The sequence below is a fragment of the Hyperolius riggenbachi genome, chromosome 3 (assembly GCF_040937935.1).
Source record: "Hyperolius riggenbachi isolate aHypRig1 chromosome 3, aHypRig1.pri, whole genome shotgun sequence".
Lineage (NCBI taxonomy): Eukaryota > Metazoa > Chordata > Amphibia > Anura > Hyperoliidae > Hyperolius > Hyperolius riggenbachi.
In genome coordinates, this window is record NC_090648.1 from 489540364 (window position 1) to 489566326 (window position 25963).

Below are 25963 nucleotides of genomic sequence, written 5' to 3' on the forward strand. Positions count from 1 at the left end.
CACAAGTGATTCCCCCCCCCCCCCCCCCCCACTTCTGCCCACCAACAGAGATTTCTGTTGGTGGGCTCTGATCACTGCTCCAATGTTTATTGTTTTGTTTGTTTTTTGCAAATACATTTCCCTACTTTTTACATTATGGGTGCCAGGCTTGAAGGACAGATACAGTTGTGTGTCATCTGCATAACAATGGTATCCTAGGCCATAGTTCTGGATTATTTTGCCCAGTGGGAGCATGTAGACTGCAAAGAGTAATGGTGATAGTACAGAACCCTGTGGAACTCCATAGGCAAGTGGCACTGGATTAGAGTAGTGTGTGCCCAGACATACAGGTAGTCCTCGGTTTACGAACGCCCGAATTACGAACGAGCCGCCGATACGAACGCCCGCTGACCCGCCGCAATGACGTCAAACTGCCGGGGGCTACCTGTTCTGCTGCCGTTTTTAATGCAGAGTATGCGCAGCGGAAAGTAAATAGAGGATATCTTACCTGTTCCATGGCTGTAGAAGGTCCCAGCGTGCTGCCTGGAAGCTCCGCCGCCCGTCCTCTCGCTCCGTCCACTGTCCTCCCGGCGGCTTCACATGTGTCACATAATGACGCAATCAGGAGAAGCCCCTAGTGGCGGCGCCTGCTAATGTGTCATTCATGTGAAGCCGCTGGGAGGACAGTGGACGGAGCGAGAGGACGGGCGGCGGAGCTTCCAGGCAGCACGATGGGACCTTCTACAGCCATACTCTGCATTAAAAATGGCAGCAGAACAGGTAGTCCCGACTTAAGGACGGATTCAGGTTAAGAACGAGCCGACAGTGCCTATCTTGTTCGTTAACCGGGGACTACCTATACTTGCTGTGTCCTGCCAGATAGGAAGGTCTGAAACCAGCTGAGAACAGTACCCTTTAGGCCACAGTAATTCTTCAGTCGCAGGATTAGTATTTCATGATCCACAGTATCAAATGCTGCAGGCAAGTCAAGAAGAATCAGAATTGAGCAATCACCCTTGTCCCTTGCAGTAAGTAGATCATTCATTACTCGGACTAATGCCGTTTCAGATGCTGGTTTCGCCATCTAACAGTCTCCTAGCGGCGATCGCTGCTTGTAGACTGATGACAGAGCAGGGCTCCGTCATTCAAGCAAAACTCCGCCCCAGGACTTGACGCTAATTGGCGTTACACCAATTGGCGTTAGGCGGTGGCAAGGAGATTAAGCGCTCTCTCAAAGCTCACTTTTTCCGACAAGCATACGCTCTAACTTAGGCCATTCCCCCTTTGACCTCTGGCCAAGTGGTTCTCCTTACTAGATAACTTAAAAACACACTGCATCTAACGTTGTATACTACCCCACCTATTTGTTGTTACCCCACCTATTGTGTCCTCTCCCCCCCCCCCCCCCCCCCATTTCTTTAAATTGTAAGCTCACAAGGGGGCAGGGCTCTCTCACCCTTTTGTGTCTTGGAATTTATTCATTCTATTCGTCATGTTACTTTTGTCACATTATTACCAATTTTATATTTGGTGCAAATTCTGTATTTTATATATTGGTGAACACCATTGTCTGAATTGTTTTGCACGAAAAAATATTTGTTTCTTACTTGGTACAGCGCCACGGCATATGTTGGCACTTTATAAACTAATAGTAATAATAACTATAGTAATTCTCAAAACTTTGTGCCTGGATAAATGACTGGATAACTATCTGGAATCTGCACAACTTAAACATAAAATTAGTATTACTCCAACATCCACAACTTTGACAGGAGGAACTTTTTTTCAGATGAATTGAATTAATGGATGTTCTTATAAAATAGCAGATTAATTGCTGGAAGATTAAAAAATGAAAACACGCACACACACACACACACACACACACTGACAATCTGCCACAGATGCCGTAATGATCTTACAAGCCACCAGAAATATTTTAATTAGTTAAAAATGACACGGAAATCGCAAGGTCTGCATGTTGTAACGAGATTAGATGACTGTAACAAGGTTTCTCTAATTACTATTTAATTAGCTTACTCTAATTAACCTAGTTTTAATTATCCTCATACAAGATATATCTATATATATGCGGGAGCCTGCAGACGGAACGCTGCGCGGACTGAAGCTAAAAGCTTTATTTGTCGACTACAAAGCTGACAGGGTCTAGCCAGATTTAGGCAACTTTAAAGGGGGTTCTAACACCCAAAATTTCCAAAAATGGCCATAAAATAGTGCCCCCAAAATATATTGAGCCTCTTTTTCTTTTCTAGCAGGTACCTATATGTCCCTCTATATGTTTTTCCTTTTTACCTGGGTGCCTTTGTCTAACTGCAGGGGAACTGTGCAGTGATAGCAGAATTATGGAAGTTTTTTTTTTTTTTCAGCTACAGTAACATGCTTATCTCAGCATGCATATAGTAGAAAGCTTCCTATTTTGGATAAGATAAGGACACTATGACCAGAAGGAAATCACCCCCCCCCCCTTTGAAGAGTTTAAACAGTGATGTAAGCCTGCTGTCTGGGTGATGTTTGCTGAAGGAGGGACAGTAAGCTGTGACAGTAGGGAGGAAACAACACTGAGCTGGGTTGGAAAAGAAAAGGGCAGAAGTGACGTCATTTTTGGCATCACAGGGAAGCAGCCATCAAAGATGAAAACCAGCAGAAATATTCTTTCCTTTTTTTAATATCACTAAATCTGACAGTGAACTCTAAAAACAGCAGGACAGGTAAGCTAAATAAGTATTGTTGACTTGCATTGATTTTTTTTTCAGTTAATATGGAGTTTCACCCACTTTGAGGTCCATTTTTTTTCTCCCAACTCATTTGTAACAACTTCATATACTTTTTGTATACTGACCAAGCCAAAGTCACTGACATGGAAAAAGACAAATATGAGATCTGGTGGGTGACAATTAAATAAGTGATTCCTACCAGGGACGGATCTAGGGGGTGGGGGCCTCAGGCGGGTCTCTTGCCCCAGGCGCAGTTTGTTTTAATTCTTAAAAAGTTCGCAAAATTAATGGCAGTTTAGACGCCAAAACCTGACCTTGCCCCAGGTGCAACTTGGTCTAGATCCGTCCCTGATTCCTACACAGATGACCCAAAATGGTCACTGGGCTTACTCTTTTGATTCTCCAAGTCAGGGTGGGGAGTTTATCACGACAGGTGCAGAGAAAATGACACAAGTGTAGCAGTTGCTTAATCAGGTTCCAGCTGTTAACTCTGATTGGTTGCTTCCATAGACTGCTGGTGTTCTCTTTGCACTTGTCTTGATTAATTTGCCCCACTATTCTACTCCTTCTTCACAGGTCAGGCAGCAATATAACCCCTCCCCCCTTGAAATTTCAGTGCTGCCGATTCATTTTTTTACCCCTTTACCCCAATGGAACCAACCCACTGTTTAACACCGTCTCTCCCTCTAAACCTAACATATCCACACTTGGCACCTAGCAGTGCCTTGCACACTAAAACCTAAAAGAACCTCCTCCCTAGCAGTGCCGCTCCCTGCAATACTCACCTCCAGAAGCCTGAGGATGCAGCCACTGACCTTCCGCCAGTCTATGCAGCGGTGGGGGTGTGGCTTCAGGTGTGAAATGGCGGAGGGCTGCAGGTGTGGCACGTGGGGATTTCTGGGAGGCAGTGCAGCTGAATTTGAAGGCTGCGGAAGCCTGCCTGGAGTCATGTGACCCAGAAGTTAAAGAAACCAATAAGTGAGTATAGGTTGATTGACACGGAGGCAGGAAATTTGAGCACCGTGGCGCCGCAGAAGTGCTGCCATAGACACCATTTTTAATTTTTTTTTTTACAAAATTGCGGCAATCTCGAACACAAGTGTGCGGTTCTTCAAACAACTTCCTTGGATCTTTCAATCAACCAAAAAATGTGATCACTTCCCCCAAAAAACCTGACTCCCGTGTGTGGACCACCTTTAGAGGTGACCCATTTGGTGGTGGTGGCCAATACTTTTATGTCATCTTCTGTGTGGGAGGAGCAGTCTCATTCCAACATGGCCACGTTACATGCCCACATCCTGTCATCTTCCCATGATGCATCAGTCGACATCCATGTAGCCATAAATCATGTTATACAACGTAATGAGAGCATTACAGCCACAGGGGCGGCAATAGTTAATGGCTTGACAAGTTACGTGAATTAATTAGTAAGGATGTAATCTCACAATGAGACACCTTCAGTGTTACTTAATAGTGTGATAACGCCACGAAGTGCGCAGGGCGACAGATGTCCCCCATTAGGTGTGACATCACACCGCCGCCCAGCGTCCTGCTCCTGCTCGCACTGGAACGTGAAATTTGATATTTATATCTGTATAATTCATCATTTCTGGATGGGCAGAGTAAGTCCTAGCTGGAGAATTAGAATGAACTCTGCCGGTAGCAAAAGATCAAGATCGTCACCGCAAATCTCCTGATTTCACTGAGAAAAAAGCGATTCCTTCCGAGGAGACACCCGGAACTAAAACGGACCCTTCTGAATGTATTTCTTTTCTTTGTTTTTTTGCTGCAAAGGGCTGATTTACTTCCAGTGCTGCTCATCAGGATACCGGATATCCGAATAGACTCGGATATCCGAACTTTTTAGGCCTATCCGATCGGATCCGGATTCCGGATAGCTGGACGGAAATCCGGATAGCTCTATGCGGATAGTTGGTCGCATAACCCGGATATCCGCGGATACCGGTCGGATATCCGAATCCGGGTACTGTAACCATGGACATAATGACCATGACGTCATTCAGCCAATCAGAGCGCTCCCAGCCTAAGCCCAAGCACCCAATCACAGAGGGGAACCTTGGCCAGTCCCTCCTGTATATAAGGAGGGGGGCATGTTAAGAATCTCGTCCTTGCTTTGTGACTGCCACTGAGATAGTTTGTCCAGTGTGTTTGGCTGAAGCAAGTACATTATCCCAGTGATAACCCAGCGTTTTAACACTAAAACACCTTCTGTTTTTACTGTTTTACTGTGTTGTAGTTAGCTTAGCTAGTCTGTGTAATTTGTTAGTGTCAGTCAGTCTTGTCAGTCAGTCTTTCAGCTGCACCAGCTGCCTGTGCCTGCTACTAGGTCCTGTGTCTTTGTGTGTGCTGTGTCTGTGTGCACACACTCCAGGCTCCTTGCTGCTGGCTGGGCTGCTATTACTATTGCTACTGTGGTTTTATATTGTGTAGTTGCAGACAGTGCTAGTACTACAGATTATTGCTGCTGTGCTGCTGCTGAGTGAGCAGTGTCAGTGTGTTTAGTTGTTGTACTCCTGTCTGTCAATCTGCTGATCATTTCCAAGCCCGCCGCCAATAATAAAAGTGCACCAAGTACCCCACACACATCATCTGTGACGTCGACTCATCAGTGACAGTGAGTCTTGTACTATGTCTGGCACTGGCAGTGTGAGACGGGGGAGGGGCAAGGCCAGAAGGAGAGTGAGCAACATTGCGGCCTCTGGCAGCAGTTCTGCCGCATCAGGCATTCCGCCGCTACCCACTGGCAGTCACGCTGCAGAGACGCAGCAGCGTGTTGCATCAATTTTCAAGCAGGGTCAGCGGCGCAGATTGGAGGAGAAGGACGCCGTGTCTGTGATGCAGCAGATGGCGCATGACGAGGAGCAAGCCAGTGACAGTGAGGCCACCACCACCAGTCCTAGAGAAAATATTCTCAGCAAAATTGGCTTTACAGAAGAGTCTGAGATGCTGACAGTAATTGTTGGGGGGGAGCCCGTCCATGATGTGTCAGCAGAAGAGGAGTTTGAGGCGGGCTCATCATCCCAGCAGTTTGACGAAGGGGAGTTTGATGGTGAGGTGAAGGACCCGGACTACCAGCGACCGGAGGGGCATGTCAGCTCTGACTCTGAGGAGGAGGAGTCAGTGTGTATGGCACGCAGGTTGAGCATTGCAGGGATTGGCAGGAGCAGCAGTGGGCATGGAATACGTGACCCGCAGGCTGCTGCTCCATCTGTCAGTGGCACGACTACCACCAGCCGCACCACTCAACCCCAGGCCCCAACCACCACCGGGAGAAAATCCACAGCAGCATCCCGTTCTGAGCCACGTAAGGGAAAACTCCAATCCCCAATATGGCAGTTTTTCCATCTGCCCTCACTGGATAGCAAATTTGTAACGTGCAAATTATGCCATGTGAAGCTGAGCAGAGGGTCTCACCCCTCCAGTTATGGCACCTCCAGCTTCATCAACCATCTGGGCAATAAGCACAAACCTGAGCATGAGGAATTCAAGAGGCTGAAGGAAGCTGGCGCTGGCCCTTGCAGAGGTCAGAGCACTATAACCAGCGTTGCCACTCCTGCTGACACTGAGGCCTGTTCAGGCAGCCAGTCCTCCTCAGTGGTCTCCTCTGTTCCCTCCTCAGCTTCCCGTGCAAGCCTAAAACGCCCCCACCACCAGACCCTGCTGAGTGACTCTTTTGTGGTCAGGGCTCAGCCTCCCGGCAGCCGTCGCATACGCCAGCTGAACGGCTTGCTGACACAGGTCATGTCCTCCCAGCTCCTCCCGTACTCATTTGTGCAGGAGGGGAGCCGGATGCGTGCGCTCCTGCAGTGCGCAGCGCCGGATTGGCCAATCCCCAGCCGTCACTACTTCGCATGCAAGGCCATCCCAGCACTGCACCGCTTTGTGAAGGTCAACGTGGAGCGTGGGCTGGATCATGCGCTTGGTGCGCGCGTCCATGTGACAATGGACTCATGGAGCAGCAGGTTCGGGACAGGCCGCTATTTGTCCTTCACCGCGCACTGGGTCAGTTTGGTGGAAGGGGGTGAAGAGGAGACAGCAGCATCATCACCCCGGTGGGTGGTGCCACCCCGCAGCAGGGTCAGGGGAAGTGCAGCAGCTTCCAGCTCTGATCCGGTTCCATCCGCCGCCAAACAACCCCGCCTCAACAGCAGCGTGAAGGCCCACCACTGCCAAGCGCTGCTGCAGATGGTCACGGTGGGCAAGAACAAGCTGACGGCAGACCACGTCTTGGCCAAGCTCCGAGAGCAAGAGAGGAGTTGGCTGACCCCCAGAGGCCTCAGAGTCGGAGAGGTGGTGGCCGACAATGGGGCAAACTTGGTTGCCGCCATCCAGCGGGGAAACCTCACCCACATCCCCTGTCTAGCCCACGTCCTGAACCTAGTGGTGCAGAAATTCCTGCACACCTACCAGGGGATGGACACTCTTTTGGGAGCGGCAAGGAAAACGGTGGGTCATTTTCGCCGCTCGGGTGGTGCCACAGCGACCCTTACAGCCGTGCAGCTGGAGCTGAACCTCCCACAGCACCGCCTCATTATAGACGTTCCAACACGCTGGAATTTCACCCTGGCGATGTTGGAACGTCTGGTTGAACAGAGGCGGGCTGTCAACCTGTACCTGGCCAGAGCCACCATGGATGCCAACTTGTTGGGGACCGGCACCACCCACCTCCCAGACATCATCCGCCCTGCTGAGTGGGGAAAAATGCAGCTGGTGTGCTATGTGCTGGCACCCTTCCTGGAGGCCACCAACATGGTCAGCCGGGACCATGCGTCGCTGTGTGAGTGGGTGACCATTGTGTGCATGCTGGACAAGGCCCTCGATGCTCTGCTGGAAGTGGGAGAGGAAGCCTTGATCCAGCAGGAGCAGCAGCAGCACACTTCACAGTCCACCTCTGTGCAGCAGGAGGAGGATTCGGAGGAGTTGGAGGAGGACTTGGAGGAGTTGGAGGTCCCTGACCTTGAAGAGGAGAGGGCACAGCGGAGTGCAGCTGCAGTAGTGCGGGGGTGGAGAGAGCAAGATGAGGCTCCGGAATCAGAGGAGGACGACAGCACTGTCAGCGGTGCAGAAGATGATAGGTCAGCAGAGATGGCAGCCCTCTTCCCCATGGCAGTGCACATGCTGCAGTGCCTGCGCAAAGACCCAAGGGTGAAGGAGATGAGTGCTCGGGAGGACATCTGGATCACCCTGATGCTGGACCCACGGCTGAAGGGGAAGCTGGCTCAGTTCCTGCCTGTAGGAGGAGACCCTGTGCGCCGAATCAGGGACTTGCAGCGGATTCTGGTTCGGCGCTTGGAGGAAGCCTTCCCCCGGACTCCCACCCCCCCTGCTGTCTCAGCCCAGCCAGCACAGCAGCAGGTGCCTGCATCCAGCATCAGCAGGCGCCCAACAAACCTGCTGTCTCTGACAAAGGCGCTCTATGCCACACCAGTACCGCTGCCTACAGAGGAGGTGCCTGCAGCAGCATCCGGCTCTCAAAGCCAGAACCAGCACCTGACCCGGATGGCGGCCGACTATATGGGGTCCTATAGCGGGCTTGACACCGACACCCCTGTGGACCCCTTGGAGTACTGGGTGAAGCACCTGGATATCTGGGGCGAGCTGGCTCAATACGCCCTGGAAGTGCTGTCCTGCCCGCCTTCCAGTGTTATGTCGGAAAGGTGCTTCAGTGCGGCCGGTGGTGTGGTCACTGAGAAGCGCTCTTGTCTGTCAGGCCAGTCTGTGGACAGACTGACTTTTTTAAAGATGAACGAGGCTTGGGCGGTTGGTGAGTTCCTGGCCCCTGTTGTTGGCAAGAGGGGGAAATGAAGTGGCTGAGTGGTAATCACTATGCCTGCTTCACCACCCTTTACCACCACAACCTCCTGACTCCATCTTCATGAAGCCAGGTTCTTATTTTTTGAACTGTGCCGTGGTACCTGCCATGGTCAACTATCTAAACACAATAGCTGTGTAATTTTTTTGGAGGTGTCTGTGCTGTCCGAGTTGTGGGGAGGCCCCAACTGCGGCAGTACGACCGCTTCCTGGAACCTCTCCTAATTTTTTACTGTGCCGTGGTACCTACAACAGTGCCATGGTCAACTATCTAAACACAATAGCTGTGTAATTTTTTTGGAGGTGTCTGTGCTGTCCGAGTTGTGGGGAGGCCCCAACTGCGGCAGTACGACCGCTTCCTGGAACCTCTCCTAATTTTTTACTGTGCCGTGGTACCTACAACAGTGCCATGGTCAACTATCTAAACACAATAGCTGTGTAATTTTTTGGGAGGTGTCTGTGCTGTCCGAGTTGTGGGGAGGCCCCAACTGCGGCAGTACGACCGCTTCCTGGAACCTCTCCTAATTTTTTACTGTGCCGTGGTACCTACAACAGTGCCATGGTCAACTATCTAAACACAATAGCTGTGTAATTTTTTGGGAGGTGTCTGTGCTGTCCGAGTTGTGGGGAGGCCCCAACTGCGGCAGTACGACCGCTTCCTGGAACCTCTCCTAATTTTTTACTGTGCCGTGGTACCTACAACAGTGCCATGGTCAACTATCTAAACACAATAGCTGTGTAATTTATTTTGGAGGTGTCTGCTGTCCGAGTTGTGGGGAGGCCCCAACTGCGTCAGTACGACTGCTTCCTGATACCACTCTGATGTTGATTGACAGCCATTTTTTTTTGGGGGGGGGGGATTTTAAGTCCACTCCCCACATCATCAGTGTTTCCCTTTTCAAAATTATGATGCTACATGCCTCATATACCCTAAAAAACCTTTTTAAAGCAATTTAAAGGCCACTTCCGGGATTAAACACGGATATCCGAATCCGATCGGATACTAGGGTCGGATATCCGAATCGGATTCGGATCGGAAAATTTTGAATTCGGATATCCGACCCGGATCGGATAGCGGGGTATCCGGATCCGGATTTTGAAAAGGGGTATCCGAGCAGCACTGTTTACTTCCATCATACCAAATAGATGGATTTGATAAATTTAAATTAGAAATCGATCAAAATGATCAGGCGGCCATATTGCAGCATGTATCTCTGCCAGGTTCCATCATTACGATGCCAGATATCGATGACACAAATTGAGTGATGTATGAGCGCCCGTAAACGCAGGTCTCAGCGGCAGTGGCATTGCTAGAATCCTAAGGGATCCGGGGCACTTTTGGGCATTCCAGCCATAAAATGGGTGTGGCCATACACCAGAATGTGGGTGTGGTCATGGGTGGATCCAAAATTATATGAACTTAACAGCTGTCTAAGTAGGCCTACCAGCAAAATGTTGGATGAAGCCCCCCTCTCCATTAATTAAAAAAAATGCAGCATATCACATTAATAGGCAGTGTCATTTAAACATAACTAGGCAGAGTTACCTGGCTTCTGTGCTGGCTGGTCTGGCTTTCTGCTGGGTGAGCTGGTCTGCTGCCAGTCCCCCCGTCCCCCGTATCATTCTCTGACCTTCTAGTGGACGCCTTTCTATGTTCCCCCATAAAGGTATCACAGCACCCAATATGCCAACGTAGAGGCAATATAGCACCCAGCATACCCCCCCCCCCATTGCTGTATACTGTGGTGCCATGCTGGGTGCTATGGTGGTGCCTCTAATGCCATGCTGGGTGCTGCGTAATGCCATGCTGGATGCTGTGGTGCCTCTGTGGGGCATGCTGGGTACTGTATGGTGCCATGCTGGGTGCAGTGGTGCCTCTAATCTGCCTGGGGGACACCCGGGGCACCCCAGAAAAGATAAGGGGCACGTGCCACTGATCTTTGGGGCTAGAAACGCCCCTGCTCAGCGGTTAGAAGAAAAATTTAACGGACTACTTTTTATTTTTGTACTCTCCATGTGACAGGTGCACGTGGGAAGCGCTTAATAAAGAAAGTGCCTCACAGGTTGAGGCATCTGTGGACTGAAAAAGGTACCTGGATGTCCCCCACCTTACCATGAGCTTCAGCTGGGCCTCCAGTTCATTCAGGGTGAGGACGTGGCCGGCCTGAGAGCAGCTCCACCTTAAAGAGAGTGAAAACAGTTGTTAAAGTCCAAGCTCCGCCTCTCATTGTTAAGGGCTGGTTCTGATGGATGGCTGCTGGCGTCAATGCACGTTGTTTAGCACCGGGATCCACCGCGTCCCGCACTGAGATTACTGTGTTTACTGTTATTTGCCGGCGATCGCATTTTCTGAGACGCTGCATATAGATTCTAGCGTCATTTGCGTTTGCGGCTCCATATCCTCCTTGGAGCTCACCGGAACCTACGCCAAACAATTTACTGCTCGGTAGCTAAGAAGCGTTTAGCATCGGCTAAATGAGATGCCGTCAGCCATCAGTCAGAACCGGCCCTAATACCTATGATAGGAAATATGTATAATATAATAATAATGTAATATATATAAAGTGCGATATACAGGTAGTCACCACTTTACAAACGAACTGCCGATACGAACGGCCTAAAAATGATGAATGAATTTTGATCCTGTGGGAATGAGTGAAGTCCTTGTAGTTTTAAAAAAAAATCAATTTTAAATAAAATGCAAAGAAAAAATGTTTTAAACTAGTAAAATGACATTTTGCTGTGGTACACTGAGGGCACAGGGGGTCAGAGGTGACACAGAGGGGTACACTGAGGGCACAGGGGGTCAGAGGTGACACAGAGGGGTACACTGAGGGCACAGGGGGTTAGAGGTGACACAGAGTGGTGCACTGAGGGCACAGGGGGTCAGAGGTGACACAGAGGGGTACACTGAGGGCACAGGGGGTTAGAGGTGACACAGAGGGGTGCACTGAGGGCACAGGGGGTCAGAGGTGACACAGAGGGGTACACTGAGGGCACAGGGGGTCAGAGGTGACACAGAGGGGTACACTGAGGGCACAGGGGGTCAGAGGTGACACAGAGGGGTACACTGAGGGCACAGGGGGTTAGAGGTGACACAGAGGGGTGCACTGAGGGCGCAGGGGGTCAGAGGTGACACAGAGGGGTACACTGAGGGCACAGGGGGTCGGAGGTGACACAGAGGGGTACACTGAGGGCACAGGGGGTCAGAGGTGACACAGTGGGGTACACTGAGGGCACAGGGGGTCAGAGGTTACACAGAGGGGTACACTGAGGGCACAGGGGGTCAGAGGTGACACAGAGGGGTACACTGAGGGCACAGGGGGTCAGAAGTGACACAGTGGGGTATACTAAGGGTACGGGGCGTCAGAATAGGAACAGTCAGTGGGATAAACTGAGGGTACAGGGACAGAGGTGACACAGTGTGTGTTTGTGTGTGTGTGTGTGTGGGGGGGGGGGGGGGGGGAGGTGCAGGGGCAGATGTGGCAAAGAGAAAAACACTGAGGGCACAGGGGATCAGAAGCGACACAGTGTGGTATACTGAGGGTATGGGGTCAGAGGTAACACAGTGTGTGGGTGTGGGGGCAAAGGTGGCAAAGGACACCAACGGCTTATATCAAATTGGTTATATATTGGTCACATAGCCTCTCAAAGTATACCAAGTTGCCATTTATTGTATCAAAATTCATAAGAGACACCAGGCCTCACATAGATATAGACACCACAAAACAATTCATCACAGTGAAAAAACACACATTTAAAACCAATGATCGGATTGCATAATTGACGCAGACTGCGTTGTCAATTCACATAAATTTGATTGAGTAGATGTAGAGGCGAACCATATCTGGCCAGATAATATAATTCAGCCACACTCAACTTCCGTCCGCGCACTCATTCACCACACATACATGTGCCATGTTTGTAGAATATGGGGGCCCCCTTAAAGAATCAATTCTCCAACAGTTCAGTCCGCATAGAAGATGACATGAGGACTTGTAATGTCGGCTGTCTATTTCAAAACATGAAGGATTAGCTCTCATCTAACTTTAACATGGACATCCAGTCATCTGAATTCCGCTGCGACAAAGGACACCAACGGTACAGGGAAACAGGTGACACAGAGGGTGACACAGAGGGTGGCACAGAGGCGATACAAGGGACAAAGGTGGCACTGTGTTTTGACTCATGGACAGATTCAGGTGAAGAGCGAACTTACAGTGCCGGTCTCGCTCACTAACTGGGGGCTACCTGTACATTATTATATTCGTGTATATAAGCCATGCCCCTGCCCCACCTCTAATCATGCCCCCATTCCACCCCTAGTCACACATACCATAAAGGTTTTATAAGGAAAATATGTTGTTTTATAATGCAAACCACACTGGTCCTTTCTATCCTGGGTCATTTTCCTTCTTGGTAACATTTGAAAATAAGAAATATATCAATTTAAAGGATGGGAATAACATTTATAGTCAGTTATTTTTAACACATTTTCAGTAGAACAATACATATATTTACATTTATCTGTCCATCAGCCCTAAAAGAGGGACAAAAATGAGGAGGAAAGAGGGATAGAGGGACTGGGTCCCCAAAACACAGCGGTGGCTGGATAGTGTACTGGTTAAGGGCTCTTCCTATAAGGAGACCTTGGGCAAGACTCCCTAACACTGCTACTGCCTATAGAGCGCACCCTATTGGCTGCAGCTCTGGCGCTTTGAGTCCGCCAGGAGAAAAGCGTGATATGAATGTTCTGTGTCTGACATACACACACAGTATATCCACACATGCCTTGTGTTCAGCACTGCATGCTCCGGACAGCTCCCAGTCTCCACAACAGCTTCCTCCAAACACAGGAAAGTTGCTAAGAAGCTGCTCTTGCAAGTCTTCCCTCCCTGATGGCGGAGGCAGCCAGACTGCAGGAGGTCATTACAGATTACACAGACAGGACACCGCACAGGTCACACCCGGCCAGCAGATTCTGATTTATTATAACTGTTGTAGTTACTATTTCTCTTTACTGTCAAACAAATGTGAGCAGTCAGTGGTGACTGTATTGTGCTGTTCCCACTCCAGCTTTGTTATGTGTCCTGAGTGTTTGTCATGACTCCTGGCTCTGCTAATCCCTCACTGAAGAGTCCCTGTCACTTACCTCCTCTTCATGCGGGAAGCACTGCTGCCGCCACGCTGGTATCTGGAAAGGAAATCCAAGTACGGGACGGCGCCATTCGGGAGAACGGAGATCTGAGGGCGAAGCATCGAGGGGAGTCAGGCTCAGAAAACAAGACATACGATTCATGATATAAAAATTCTAATCAAATGTTACATCCTCACCAAAACATTGCTTGCAGAAAGGAGAAAGATAGGTTTTCATTTTACATCTATTAAATATACAAGGATTTGAAATACGGTACATAGCCAAATTAGACATTTTCTTTGAGGAAGATGGAAAGTGGAGAGAATAGAGTCACTGAGATTTGTTGCTCTACAGAGAGTCACTGAGATTTGCTGCTCTACAGAGAGTCACTGAGATTTACTGCTCTACAGAGAGTCACTGAGATTTGCTGCTCTGCAGAGAGTTACTGAGATGTGTTGCTCTGCAAAGAGTCACTGAGATTTGGTGCTGTACAGAGTCACTGAGATTTGCTGCTCTACAGATGGTCACTGAGATTTGCTGCTCTACAGAGAGTCACTGAGATTTGCTGCTCTACAGGGAGTCACTGAGATTTGCTGCTCTACAGAGAGTCACTGAGATTTGCTGCTCTACAGAGAGTCACTGAGATTTGCTGCTTTACAGAGTCACTGAGATTTGCTGCTCTACAGATAGTCACTAAAATTTGCTGCTGTACAGAGAGTCACTGAGATTTGCTGCTCTACAGAGAGTCACTGAGATTTGCTGCTCTACAGATAGTCACTGAGATTTGCTGCTCTACAGATAGTCACTGAGATTTGCTGCTCTACAGAGAGTCACTGAGATTTGCTGCTCTACAGATAGTCACTGAGATTTGCTGCTCTACAGATAGTCACTGAGATTTGCTGCTCTACAGAGAGTCACTGAGATTTGTTGCTCTGCAGAGAGTCACTGAGATTTGCTGCTCTACAGATAGTTACTGAGATTTGTTGCTCTGCAGAGAGTCACTGAGATGTGGTGCGGTACAGAGTCACTGAGATTATGCACTCTACGGAGACTTACTGAGATTTAGTACTTTGCAAAGAGTCACTGAGATCTGGTCCCCTATGTAGATATGACATTGGTTAGAGAAGGGACCCGTTGTAAGGAGGGAGCTGAGTTGAACCGAACTGGAACACCGCATTTTGGGAAAACCCCAAGATATTCATTTAACAATTTTTTAAGAAAAAAATTCTTAGCCCTGTCTGTGCTACAGGCCTCTGTATGTATGTGTTCTGAGTGTAAAAGGCTAATCATGGTATATGTTATATCTGGCCGCATCCCTCTAGTATGTGCTCCTCCCCTATCCGAGGTTACCGCAGAAAGAGCGCAGCGACATTTGTTTGGGACTTCCTGTAATACAAACTCCTGCGCTCTCACCTTTGTCAGCAGCTCCTCGAACTGCTGCGGCGTGAGGGCGAGGATGAAGTTCTTCAGCACTCTGTAGAGTTGCCCTTTAGTGACAGAGAGAGTCTGATCAACGTCCAGCGTCACGAAGGCGTTTCTCAGATCCTCCTCGATCTCGTTCACCCTCTGGTATAAGATCCGCTCGATGTCCTGGAGCGTGAGGGCGGGGTCGGGGACAGAGAGGACCGAGGAGGCTACAAATCGCAAAAAAATACAGTCATCTATATATATAAAATCGGATGTATGTGTGTGTGTGTGTGTGTATGTGTGTGTGTATGTGCCGCGATCACACGAAAACGGCTTGACCGATTTGAACGAAACTTGGTATGCAGATCCCTTACTACCTGGGATGATATGTTCTGGGGGTCTCGCGGCCCCCCTGCACACTTGGGCGGAGCTACAAACAGCAAATCAGATTCCACCCATTCAAGTCAATGGAAAAAATTTAAAAGGCTGCCATTCTCACAGTAATCAAGCCAGAGTCCCCACACATGGCACAGTTGGTCACTTGGTGACCGAGGTTACAAATCCAGGAAAAGTGGGCGGAACATAAAACAGCCAATCAAATTTCAGCAGTTCATTTTAAATGGGAAAATATAAACTGCAGCCATTCTTAGACTGTTAATCACAGGGTTCTCAAACTTGCCACACTTGGTCACTGGGTGAATGTGATTAAGATTCAAGAAAATGGGTGGAGCCTACAACAGCCAATCAAAATTCAACTGTTGATTTTGAAGGGGAATATTTAAACTGCTGCTATTCTTACACTTTTAATGGCAGAAGCTTCAAACTTGCTACAGTTGGTCATTGGGTGACTGGGGTCCAAATTCACTAAAGGGGCGGGGAAACATACAGCCAATCAGATTTCCTTGGTGGATAAACTGCTTCCATTCACACATTTTTGATGCCAGGAACCTGACAGCTCACAAACTTGGTCATTGAGTGACTGTGTGTCAAGGTTACAAAAAGTGGGCGGAGCCAAAACAACTTTTACTGGGAAAATATAAACTGCAGCCATTCTTACACCGTTAATGGCAGGGTTCTCAAACTTTGCACAGTTGGTCATTGGGTGACAGATTAAGATTTTGGAAGGTGGGTGGAGCCCACAACAGCCAATAAAAATTCACCTTTTGATTTTCAAAGGGAATATTTCATCTGCTACCATTCTCTTATACTGGTAAAAACAGATGCCTCAAACCTGGTATAGTTGGTCACTGGGTGACTAGGGTCCAAATTCAGGAAGGGGGCGGAGCCACAAAAAGCCAGATTTGTTTATTTTTCAATGGGAATATACAAAGTATTGATACCGAGGACCCCAAAGCTGATAAACTTGATAATTGAGTGACTGTATGTCAAGGTTAGAAAAAGTGGGCGGTGCCAACAACTTCATTTTTTACATTGCAGGGTTCCCAAACTTTACACAATTGGCCACTGGGTGACTGGGTTGAATATTCAGAAATGTGGGTGGAGCCTACAACAGCCAATCAAAATGTACCTATTGGTTTTCAAGGGGAATATTCACATTGCTACCATTCTTACACTGTTAGTGGCAGAGGCCTCAAACCTGATACAGTCAGTCATTGGGTGACTGTAGTCCAAATTCACTAAAGGGGTGGAGCCACAAACAGTTAATCAGATTTGTTAGATTGATTTCAGCCATTCTGTTATTGGCAGGGTTCTCAAACGTGACACAGTTGGCCAATGGGTGACTGGGACTAATATTCAGAAAAGTGGGTGGAGCCTACAGCAGCCAATCAAAATTCACCTTTTGATTTTCAAGGGGAATATTAACATTGCTGCCATTCATGCACTCTTAATGGCAGAGGCCTAACATCTGCTACAGTCAGTCACTGGGAGACTGAGGTTTAAATTCTGAAAAGGGGGCAGAGCCAAAAACAGCCAATCAGATTTGTTTAATTTCAATGGTAAAATGCAACTTATTGATGCCAAAGACCCCGAAGCTCATAAAATTGGTCATTGAGTGACTGTATGTCAAGATTAGAAATAGTGGGCGGAGCTAAAAACAACTAACTTTTTACATGGGGAAATGTAAACTGCAGCTTTTCTTACACTGTTAATGGCAGGGTTCTCAAACTTCATACAGTTGGTCACTGGGTGACTAGGATTAATATTCGGAAAAGTAGGTGGAGCCTACAAGAGCCAATCAAAATTCACCTATTGATTTTCAAGGGGGATATTGAAACTGCAGCCATTCTTACACTGTTAATAGCAGAGGCCTCAAACCTGCTACATTCGGTCGTTAAGTGTATGTGGTTCAAATTCAGTAAAGGGGCGGAGCCAAAAACAGCCAGATTTCTTTGCTGGATAAACTGCTTCCATTAGCACAATTTTGATGCCAGGAACCCTAAAGCTCACAAACTTGGTCATTGAGTAGTGACTGTGTGTCAAGGTTAAAAAAAGTGGGTGGAGTCAAAAACAGATTTTTTAAATTGTAAACTGCAGCCTTTCTTCACTGTTAATGGCAGGGTTCTCAAACTTAGCATAGCTGGTTACTGGGTGACTGGGATTAATATTCAGAAAAGTGGGTGGAGCCTAAAAATGCCAATCAGAAATCACATGTCACTTTTCAAGGAGAATATTAAAATTGCTGCCATTCTTGCACAATGGCACAAGCCTCAAACCTGGTACTGTTGGTCATTAGGTCACTGAGGTTCAAATTCAGAAAAGGGGACAGAGCCACAAACAGTGAATCAGATTTGTTTCATTTCATGGGAAAATACAAATGATTGATGCCAAGGACCCCAAAACTCACAAACTTGGGCTTTGAGTAGTGACTGTGTGTCTAGGTTACAAATAGTGGGCGGAGCCAAAAACAAATTTCACTGGGAAAGTGTAAACTGCAGCCTTTCTTACACTGTTTATTTCAGGGTTCCCAATCTTTGCCCAGATGGTCACTGAGTGACTGAGATTAATATTCAGGGAAGTGGGTGGAGCCTATAATAGCCAATCAAAATTCACCTGTTGATTTTCAAGTGGAATATTTACATTGCTGCCATTTTTACACTGTTAATAGCAGATGCCTCAAACCTGCTACAGTTGGTCATTGGGTGACTGGGGTTCAAATGCTGGAGAGGGGCGGAGCCACAAACAGCCTATCTGATTTGTTTAATTTCTATGGGAATATACAAATTATTGATGCCAAGGACCCCAAAGATCACAAACTTGGTCATTCAGTGTTTGTGTGTTAGGGTTAGAAAGTGGGCGGAGCCAACATCAGTCAAATACATACCCGGGCAACGCCGGGTCATCAGTGGGTGGAGACAAATACAAATTTCACTGGGAATATGTAAACTGCAGCCATTCTTACATTGTTAATGGCAGGGTCTTTAAACTTTGCACAGTTGGTCACTGGGTGACTGGGATTAATATTCAGAAAAGTGGGTGGAGCCTACAAAAGTGAATCAAACTTCACCTGTTGCTTTTCAAGGGGAATATTTAATTGCTACCATTCTTGAACTGTTAATGGCACAGACCTCAAACCTGGTACAGTTGGTTATTGGGTGACTGGGGTTCAAATTCAGAAAAGGGGGTGGAGCCACACACAGCCAATCAGATTTGTTTCATTTCAATGCAGATTATTGATACCAAAGAGCGCAAAGCTCACAAACTTGGTCAGTGAGTAATTGTGTGTTAGGGTTAGAAAAAGTAGGCGGAGCCAACACCAGCCAAATACATACCCGGGCAACGCCGGGCAATCAGCTAGTATGGAATAAACTTATAGAAGACAAATGTACGGTATGTAAAAAAATGTAATCAGATATTTTTGCAAGCATAAAGTGAGGACTGCGAACTACCAAACTAACTTCCCGAAAGTTATACAATATTTCTCCTTACATGACCCGCAAATTCTGAGACTTCTTTCTTAAAGCAAACCTGAAGGGAAAATAAACTTATGAGATAATGAACTGTATGTGTAGTACAGCTAAGAAATAGAACATTAGTAGCAAAGAAAAGAGTCTCATATTGTTTTCCAGTACAGGAAGAGTTAAAAAAGTCAGTTGTTATGTCGTTATGTATGCAAAAGAGCTTCTCTGAGCTACAGTGCTGTTTTCTGAAGCACTTAAAGTACCCCTGAACCAAGAGGGGGTTTGATTAACCCTTTCGGGACCGACCGCCTAACCCCTCTTGAGGACCAGGCATTTTTGCAGAATGGGGGGGGGGCGTTTGGGGGGGTCAGGCAGCCGGATCCCTGCAGGGTCTGGCTAGGCTGTCTCCCCCCTGTGTGGCCAGGTGTCCCCCCTTGTCAGCAGCAATCACTCACCTCCCAGGCTCCAGCGACGAGACGCAGCGGACCCCTCCGCTCCGGCCGGCATCTCAGCTCCTACTGCCGATCAGTTCCGGGTCGCGGCTTGATGACGTCATCAAGCCGGGACCCGGTGCTGACGTCAGAAGGAGCAGAGACGCCGGCAAGAGCGGTGGGGAGCGCCGATAACAGTGGCGGGAACGGCAGGGAGGTGAGTGGATCCTCTTCTTTCCTTCCTGCCGCCGCAGCTGTCAAATTGATCACTACCGACGGCGACGGCGATCCGACGGCGATCGTAGTGATCACGTGATCAGCAGCCATATGCGATGGCTGCTAATCACTGAGGGGAGATGTCAGCTGTCATATGACAGCTTAATCTCCCCTCTCCGGTGCGCACCATCGCGTTAGGACAGTTCGTTAGCGTGGACGTTGAATCAACGTCCACTCAGGACGGTAGCACCACCTGCTGGACGTAGATTTAACGTACGTCGGTCCCCAAAAGGTTAATATGGGTGCCGTTGTGTGAATGGTACTGTGACATAACACAGCACCATCCTCTCAGTCCAGTGCCCCCGTACTAGTCCGTCAAAATCTTCGACTGACTAGAACACTGAATATGGGCGGGAAGGAAATGGCAGTTTTCCTCCCCGATCACGCCCTCTTCTACAGCCAATGTTTGAAGACCTGAAAAAAAAAAGCACCACTGCACAACTCACCTACTTCTGGATCCCTTTGCTGCCTATTACTCCTTGTCAGCTCTCCCATTCCGCCACCGTGTCCCTCATACACAGCGTGGAATGGGAGAGCTCATAAGGTGGAAAAAGACAGCAAAAGGATCCAGGACAAGGTGAGTTGTCCAGTGGTGCTTTTTTTGTTGTTGTTGTTGCAGGTTTTAAAATATCGGTAGAAGAGTAAAGAAACAGTGAGAGACAGCTTGAGATAAGGTTTTAGGCCTTACATTATAAATCGCCAGCGCTATTGCAAGTGCTGAGCGAATTATTGTGCTTTTTTCAAAGTGCTTTCCCCTGCACTTTGAGCTTAGAAATGCGCCTTTGTAAGCGCTTTTGCTGAGCAATTGAGATTTTCACTTTTCCTGACGTCAGTCAGGAAATTAACTCTTTTACCCGGAAAAGAAAGATACAATGGATTTATTCTTAAAAGCACTCAGGAAAACGCTATACACGTCGATTTTTCAAGTGTTTTGTGATTTTTCTATTCCTTCCATTATAGCAAAAGCGCTCAGAATATGGTACATGTAGAACATTTGCGATTTGCTGAAAATCGAAACGTTTACCTGTGAACACTCTCATGGGAAATCATTGCACAAGCGCTTTTGACGGCGATTTCTAAAATCACCAGAACTTTAAAAAATCTGCAAATGCTCATAGGGTGTGATTTACTAAAACTATGATATCTAAAATATCACACCTTATCAAAGATATCACACCTTATCAAAGTTAACACGCCTTATCAGAGTAGCATAGCGAGCTCTACGAACCTGCAGGGGCTCAGGGCAGGACGATGCCATTGCCAATTAGCAGCCATAAGTTTGTAGCCTTCGCTATGCTACTCTGATAAGGCGTGTTAACTTTGATAAGGTGTGATATCTTTGATAAGGTGTGATATCTTTGATAAGGTGTGTTAACTTTGATAAGGTGTGATATCTTTGATAAGGTGTGTTAACTTTGATAAGGTGTGATATCTTTGATAAGGTGTGATATCTTTGATAAGGTGTGATATCTTTGATAAGGTGTGATATCTTTGATAAGGTGTGATATTTGAGTTATCACGGTGTAGTGAATCAAGCCCATAGTGTGAACAAGCCCTTACTGTAGAAAAATTCAAAGGGTCATTATTTCTGCTTTGTTTTATAGCTTAAAAGACAGAGTGTGGTTTTAAAACTGCAACTGTGACAGTATGATGCAATCTTTAAAAAAAACCGCTATATCACTGAAAATAAAAATATGAGACTCTTTTCTTTGCTACTAATATTCTATTATTTATTCGTACTACACAACCAATTCATTATATCTTCCTTTTTTTGTTCGCTTCAGGTTTGCTTAGAAGTGAACCTAAAGGGATAAAAAGTGTCCCAAACGGGTTCTTAACTCAGAAAAGAGAAGACTTTGGATAGAGTATAGGGAGTCTTCCCAGTTCGGCATTCTCAGTGCTGAATTGGGAAGACTCCCGATTCAGCACTGGGACCCCCAGACCTCATGTACAAGCCCTTGTCGGGGAGTACGTGCGTGGCTGTTCCCCCCGTCTGCTAATGAGTGGTGCTGCACTGGGAAGGATGCCTCCCCCCTGCACAGTAGCACAATACCGATCGGGCTCGGCTTTTCCCGCCAAGCCTGAGTGGCTCTATGATACGGCAGAGGCACGAGGCGTCCCACACCTGCGCTGTGCGGTCGCGCTCATTCACAGATGGAAGCACGGGCATGGGGAGCCTGTGGAGGATCCGGAGGCTTCGCTTTACTGAGTTAAGTATCTGATTTTTGCCTTTTTTTAACTACAGGTTTGCTTTGAGGCCCCTCCTACGCTCGCCTTGCAAGTGTTGCATTGCCCTGTTTTACCGTGGGTGCCCCCAGTGTAGGTAGCCCATATAGTTGCCCCATAAAGGTTAGATAGGTAGGTGCTCCCAGTATAGGTTAGATAGGTAGGTGCCCGCAGTATAGGCTAGATAGGAAAGTGCCCACAGTATAGATTAGATAAGTAGGTGCCCGCAGTATAGGTTCGGTAGGTAGATGCCCCCAGTATATATTAGATAGGTAGGTGCACGCAGTATAGGTTAGATAGGTAGGTACCCCTCAGTATAGGTTAGGTAGGTAGATGCCCCCAGTATAGGTTAGATAGGAAAGTGCCCACAGTATAGATTAGATAGGTAGGTGCCCGCAGTATAGGTTCGGTAGGTAGATGCCCCCAGTATATATTAGATAGGTAGGTGCACGCAGTATAGGTTAGATAGGTAGGTAGATGCCCCCAGTATAGGTTAGATAGGTAGGTGCACGCAGTATAGGTTAGATAGGTAGGTGCCCGCAGTATAGGTTCGGTAGGTAGATGCCCCCAGTATATATTAGATAGGTAGGTGCACGCAGTATAGGTTAGATAGGTAGGTACCCCTCAGTATAGGTTAGGTAGGTAGATGCCCCCAGTATAGGTTAGATAGGTAGGTGCACGCAGTATAGGCTAGATAGGTAGATGCCCCTAGTATAGATTAGATAGGTAGGTGCCCCCAGTATAGGTTAGATAGGTAGGTGCACGCAGTATAGGTTAAATAGGTAGGTGCCCCCAGTATAGGTTAGATAGGTGGAGGCTGGATAGTCTAATGGTTAAGGGCTCTGCCTCTGACATGGGAGACCAGGGTTCGAATCTCGTCTCTGCCTGTTCAGTAAGCCAGCACCTATTCAGCAGGAGACCTTAGGCAAGTCTCCCTAACACTGCTACTGCCTATAGAGCGCGTCCTAGTGGCTGCAGCTATGGCGCTTTGAGTCCGCCAGGAGAAAAGCGCTATATAAGTGTTTGTCTTTTTTGTCTTTAGGTAGATTCCCCAAGTATAGGTTAGATCAGTAGATGCCCCCAGTACAGGTTAGATAGGTAGGTGCACGCAGTATAGGCTTAGATAGGTAGGTGCACCCAGTATAGGTTAGATAGGTAGATGGCCCAGTATAGATTAGATAGGTAGGTGCACGCAGTATAGGTTAGATAGCTTGGTGCACGCAGTATAGTTTAGATAGGTAGGTGCACGCAGTATAGGCTTAGATAGGTAGGTGCACCCAGTATAGGTTAGATAGGTAGATGGCCCAGTATAGGTTAGATAGGTAGGTGCCTACAGTATAGGTTAGATAGGCAGATTCCCCAAGTATAGGTTAGATCGGTAGATGCCCCCAATATAGGTTAGATAGGTAGGTGCACGCAGTATAGGCTTAGATAGGTAGGTGCACCCAGTATAGGTTAGATAGGTAGATGCCCCAGTATAGGTTAGATAGGTAGGTGCACGCAGTATAGGTTAAATAGGTAGGTGCCCCCAGTATAGGTTAGATAGGTAGATTCCCCCAGTATAGGTTAGATCGGTAGGTACCCCTCAGTATAGGTTAGATAGGTAGATGCCCCAGTATAGATTAGATAGGTAGGTGCACGCAGTATAGGTTAGATAGGTACCTATCTGCCCCCAGTACAGGTTAGATAGGTAGGTGCCCCCAGAATAGGTTAGATAGGTAGGTACACCTCAGTATAAGTTAGATAGGTAGATGCCCCAGTATAGATTAGATAGGTAGGTGCATGCAGTATAGGTTAGATAGGTAGGTGCCCCCAGTATAGGTTAGATAGGTAGGTGCCCCAGAATAGGGTAGATAGGTAGGTACACCTCAGTATAGGTTAGATAGGTAGGTGCCCCCAGTATAGGTTAGATTAGGTAGATGCCCCCAGTATAGGTTAGATAGGTAGATGCCCCCAGTATAGGTTAGATAGGTAGATGCCCCCAGTATAGGTTAGATAGGTAGATGCCCCCAGTATAGGTTAGATAGGTAGCTGCCCCCCGTATAGGTTAGATTAGGTAGATGCCCCCAGTATAGGTTAGATTAGGTAGATGCCCCCAGTATAGGTTAGATAGGTAGATGCCCCCAGTATAGGTTAGATAGGTAGATGCCCCCAGTATAGGTTAGATAGGTAGGTCTCCCCAGTATAGGTTAGATAGGTAGCTGCCCCCCGTATAGGTTAGATTAGGTAGATGCCCCTAGTATAGGTTAGATTAGGTAGATGCCCCCAGTATAGGTTAGATAGGTAGGTGTCTCCAGCAATAGGGGCGGGGAGAGCAGGCAGAGCGAAGTTTACAGAGCGAAGAGATATTTATTGTTTGCACTTATATCGGCCTCATCCAGCACCCATTTTTCCTTGCACCTCAATTTCATGGAGTTATTCTTTTAGGCCGGATCCACACTACAAGCGCTTGTCTGAGCGCTTTGTGATTGATTAGCGCTTTTTAAAAATGTCTCCTATTCACTTTCATTAAAGTCGCGGTAAAAATCGCCAAGATTTTTCGCGTATGCGATCGCTGCGATTGCTATGCGGTTTTGTACCGCGATTTTAATGAAAGTGAATGGGAGACATTTTTAAAAAGCGCTCAGAAAGCGCTCAGCAATCACAAAGCGCTCAGAAAAGCGCTTATAGGGCTCGATTCACAAAGCGGTGCTAACCCAGTAAAAGACTTTAGGCGTGATAACCATTGCACCATGCTGGTGAAAAGCCAGTTTAAGCGTGATACTGTAAGTTTAGGCGTGATAAGTTTAGATTGCACGCAAAGTCTCGCACACAAAGCAGTGCCATTAACTCTATGTGAAGTGCACCAGACTTTGCTAGCGCAAAACTTTTGATCAGCTGTGCACTGCGGTGCTAACCCAGTTGGTGCTATAGTTATCACGTATAAACTTATCACGCCTAAACTTATCACGCCTAAACTTATCACGCCTAAACTTATCACGCTAAACTTATCACGTCTAAACTTATCACGCCTAAACTTATCACGCCTAAACTTATCACGCCTAAACTGAACTTATCTCACCTAAACTTATCACACCTAAACTTATCACACCTAAACTTATCACACCTAAACTTATCACGCCTAAACTTATCATGCCTAAACTTATCATGCCTAAACTTATCACGCCTAAACTGAGTTTAGGCGTAATAAGGGGCTTTTCACAAGCGTGCTAACTGTTAGCACCGCTTTGTGAATCAAGCTTATAGCGTGGATCTGGCCTTACTGCTTACAATGATGCACAGTTGAAGCTCTGGAGGGCTACATAAAATGGCAAGGAGGGCCGCATTCGGCCCGCGGGCCTTGAGTTGGACACCTGTGCTTTAGACTCAAACTTCCCCACAACCAGTCTGTGTAATGAATGTAATATTCAGATTTCCAGCAGCTGAGCCCACCGCTATAACTTACACAGAGATGACCTGACGGAGGAGGCAGTGTTGGGGCGGGACACACTCCAGTTCGCCGCGGAGAAAGGTCGGCCGGAAAACGTGATGCCGCAAGTGAGCGGACGCAAGTCCTTCATATTCCCGCCGTTCATCGCTGCTTCTGCCAGAGAACTCTACAGAAAGGAAACACAAATACAGAACAGCAAATAAAATACGCAATGCTACATTAACTGGAATAATTCGCTGCTCGATTAATTGCCAGTAAGTAAAATTAGTCGTGTGGGAGATGTCAGGAACAGCAGCTAATGGAGCGGGAAGCCATTACTCATTTCACTGCCTGGAGAACTCCGCAACAGTTTAAAGGAACCGCTAACGCCGGATAAACAGAGCAACTGCGGCAGAAGATTTACCGACTGGCAGCCCAGAGCCGGAAATCACTGAGCTGTCAATCATACCGCCCGCCTTGTTCACGCTATACGCCTTGCCATACGCATTTCAGCAGCGCGTGTGATGTGCTGACACAGAGGAACATCAGAAGTGCATAGACTACACTGTCTGATGTTCACACAAAGGGCTTGATTCACTAAGACAAATAGCATGCCTTATCAGAGTTAACACACCTTATCAAAGGTAACATGCCTTATCAGAGTTAAGATGCCT

At 47.5% G+C, this 25963-nt stretch overlaps 1 protein-coding gene across 2 annotated transcripts in view; it reads right to left on the reverse strand.

The window, feature by feature from the left end:
* The window catches only part of EFCAB6 (EF-hand calcium binding domain 6), a 198912-nt gene that overhangs the window by 162022 nt on the left and 10927 nt on the right, over positions 1 to 25963 (reverse strand). For both annotated transcript variants that reach the window (XM_068278177.1, XM_068278176.1), the window contains exons 2-5: positions 25326 to 25476; positions 15094 to 15314; positions 13696 to 13787; positions 10657 to 10723 (exon numbers count right to left, since the gene is read on the reverse strand). In XM_068278177.1, coding sequence (XP_068134278.1) covers positions 10657 to 10723; positions 13696 to 13787; positions 15094 to 15314; positions 25326 to 25455 — 510 coding nt within the window. In that variant the 5' untranslated portion in view covers positions 25456 to 25476. The remainder of the gene's footprint in view (positions 1 to 10656; positions 10724 to 13695; positions 13788 to 15093; positions 15315 to 25325; positions 25477 to 25963) is intronic.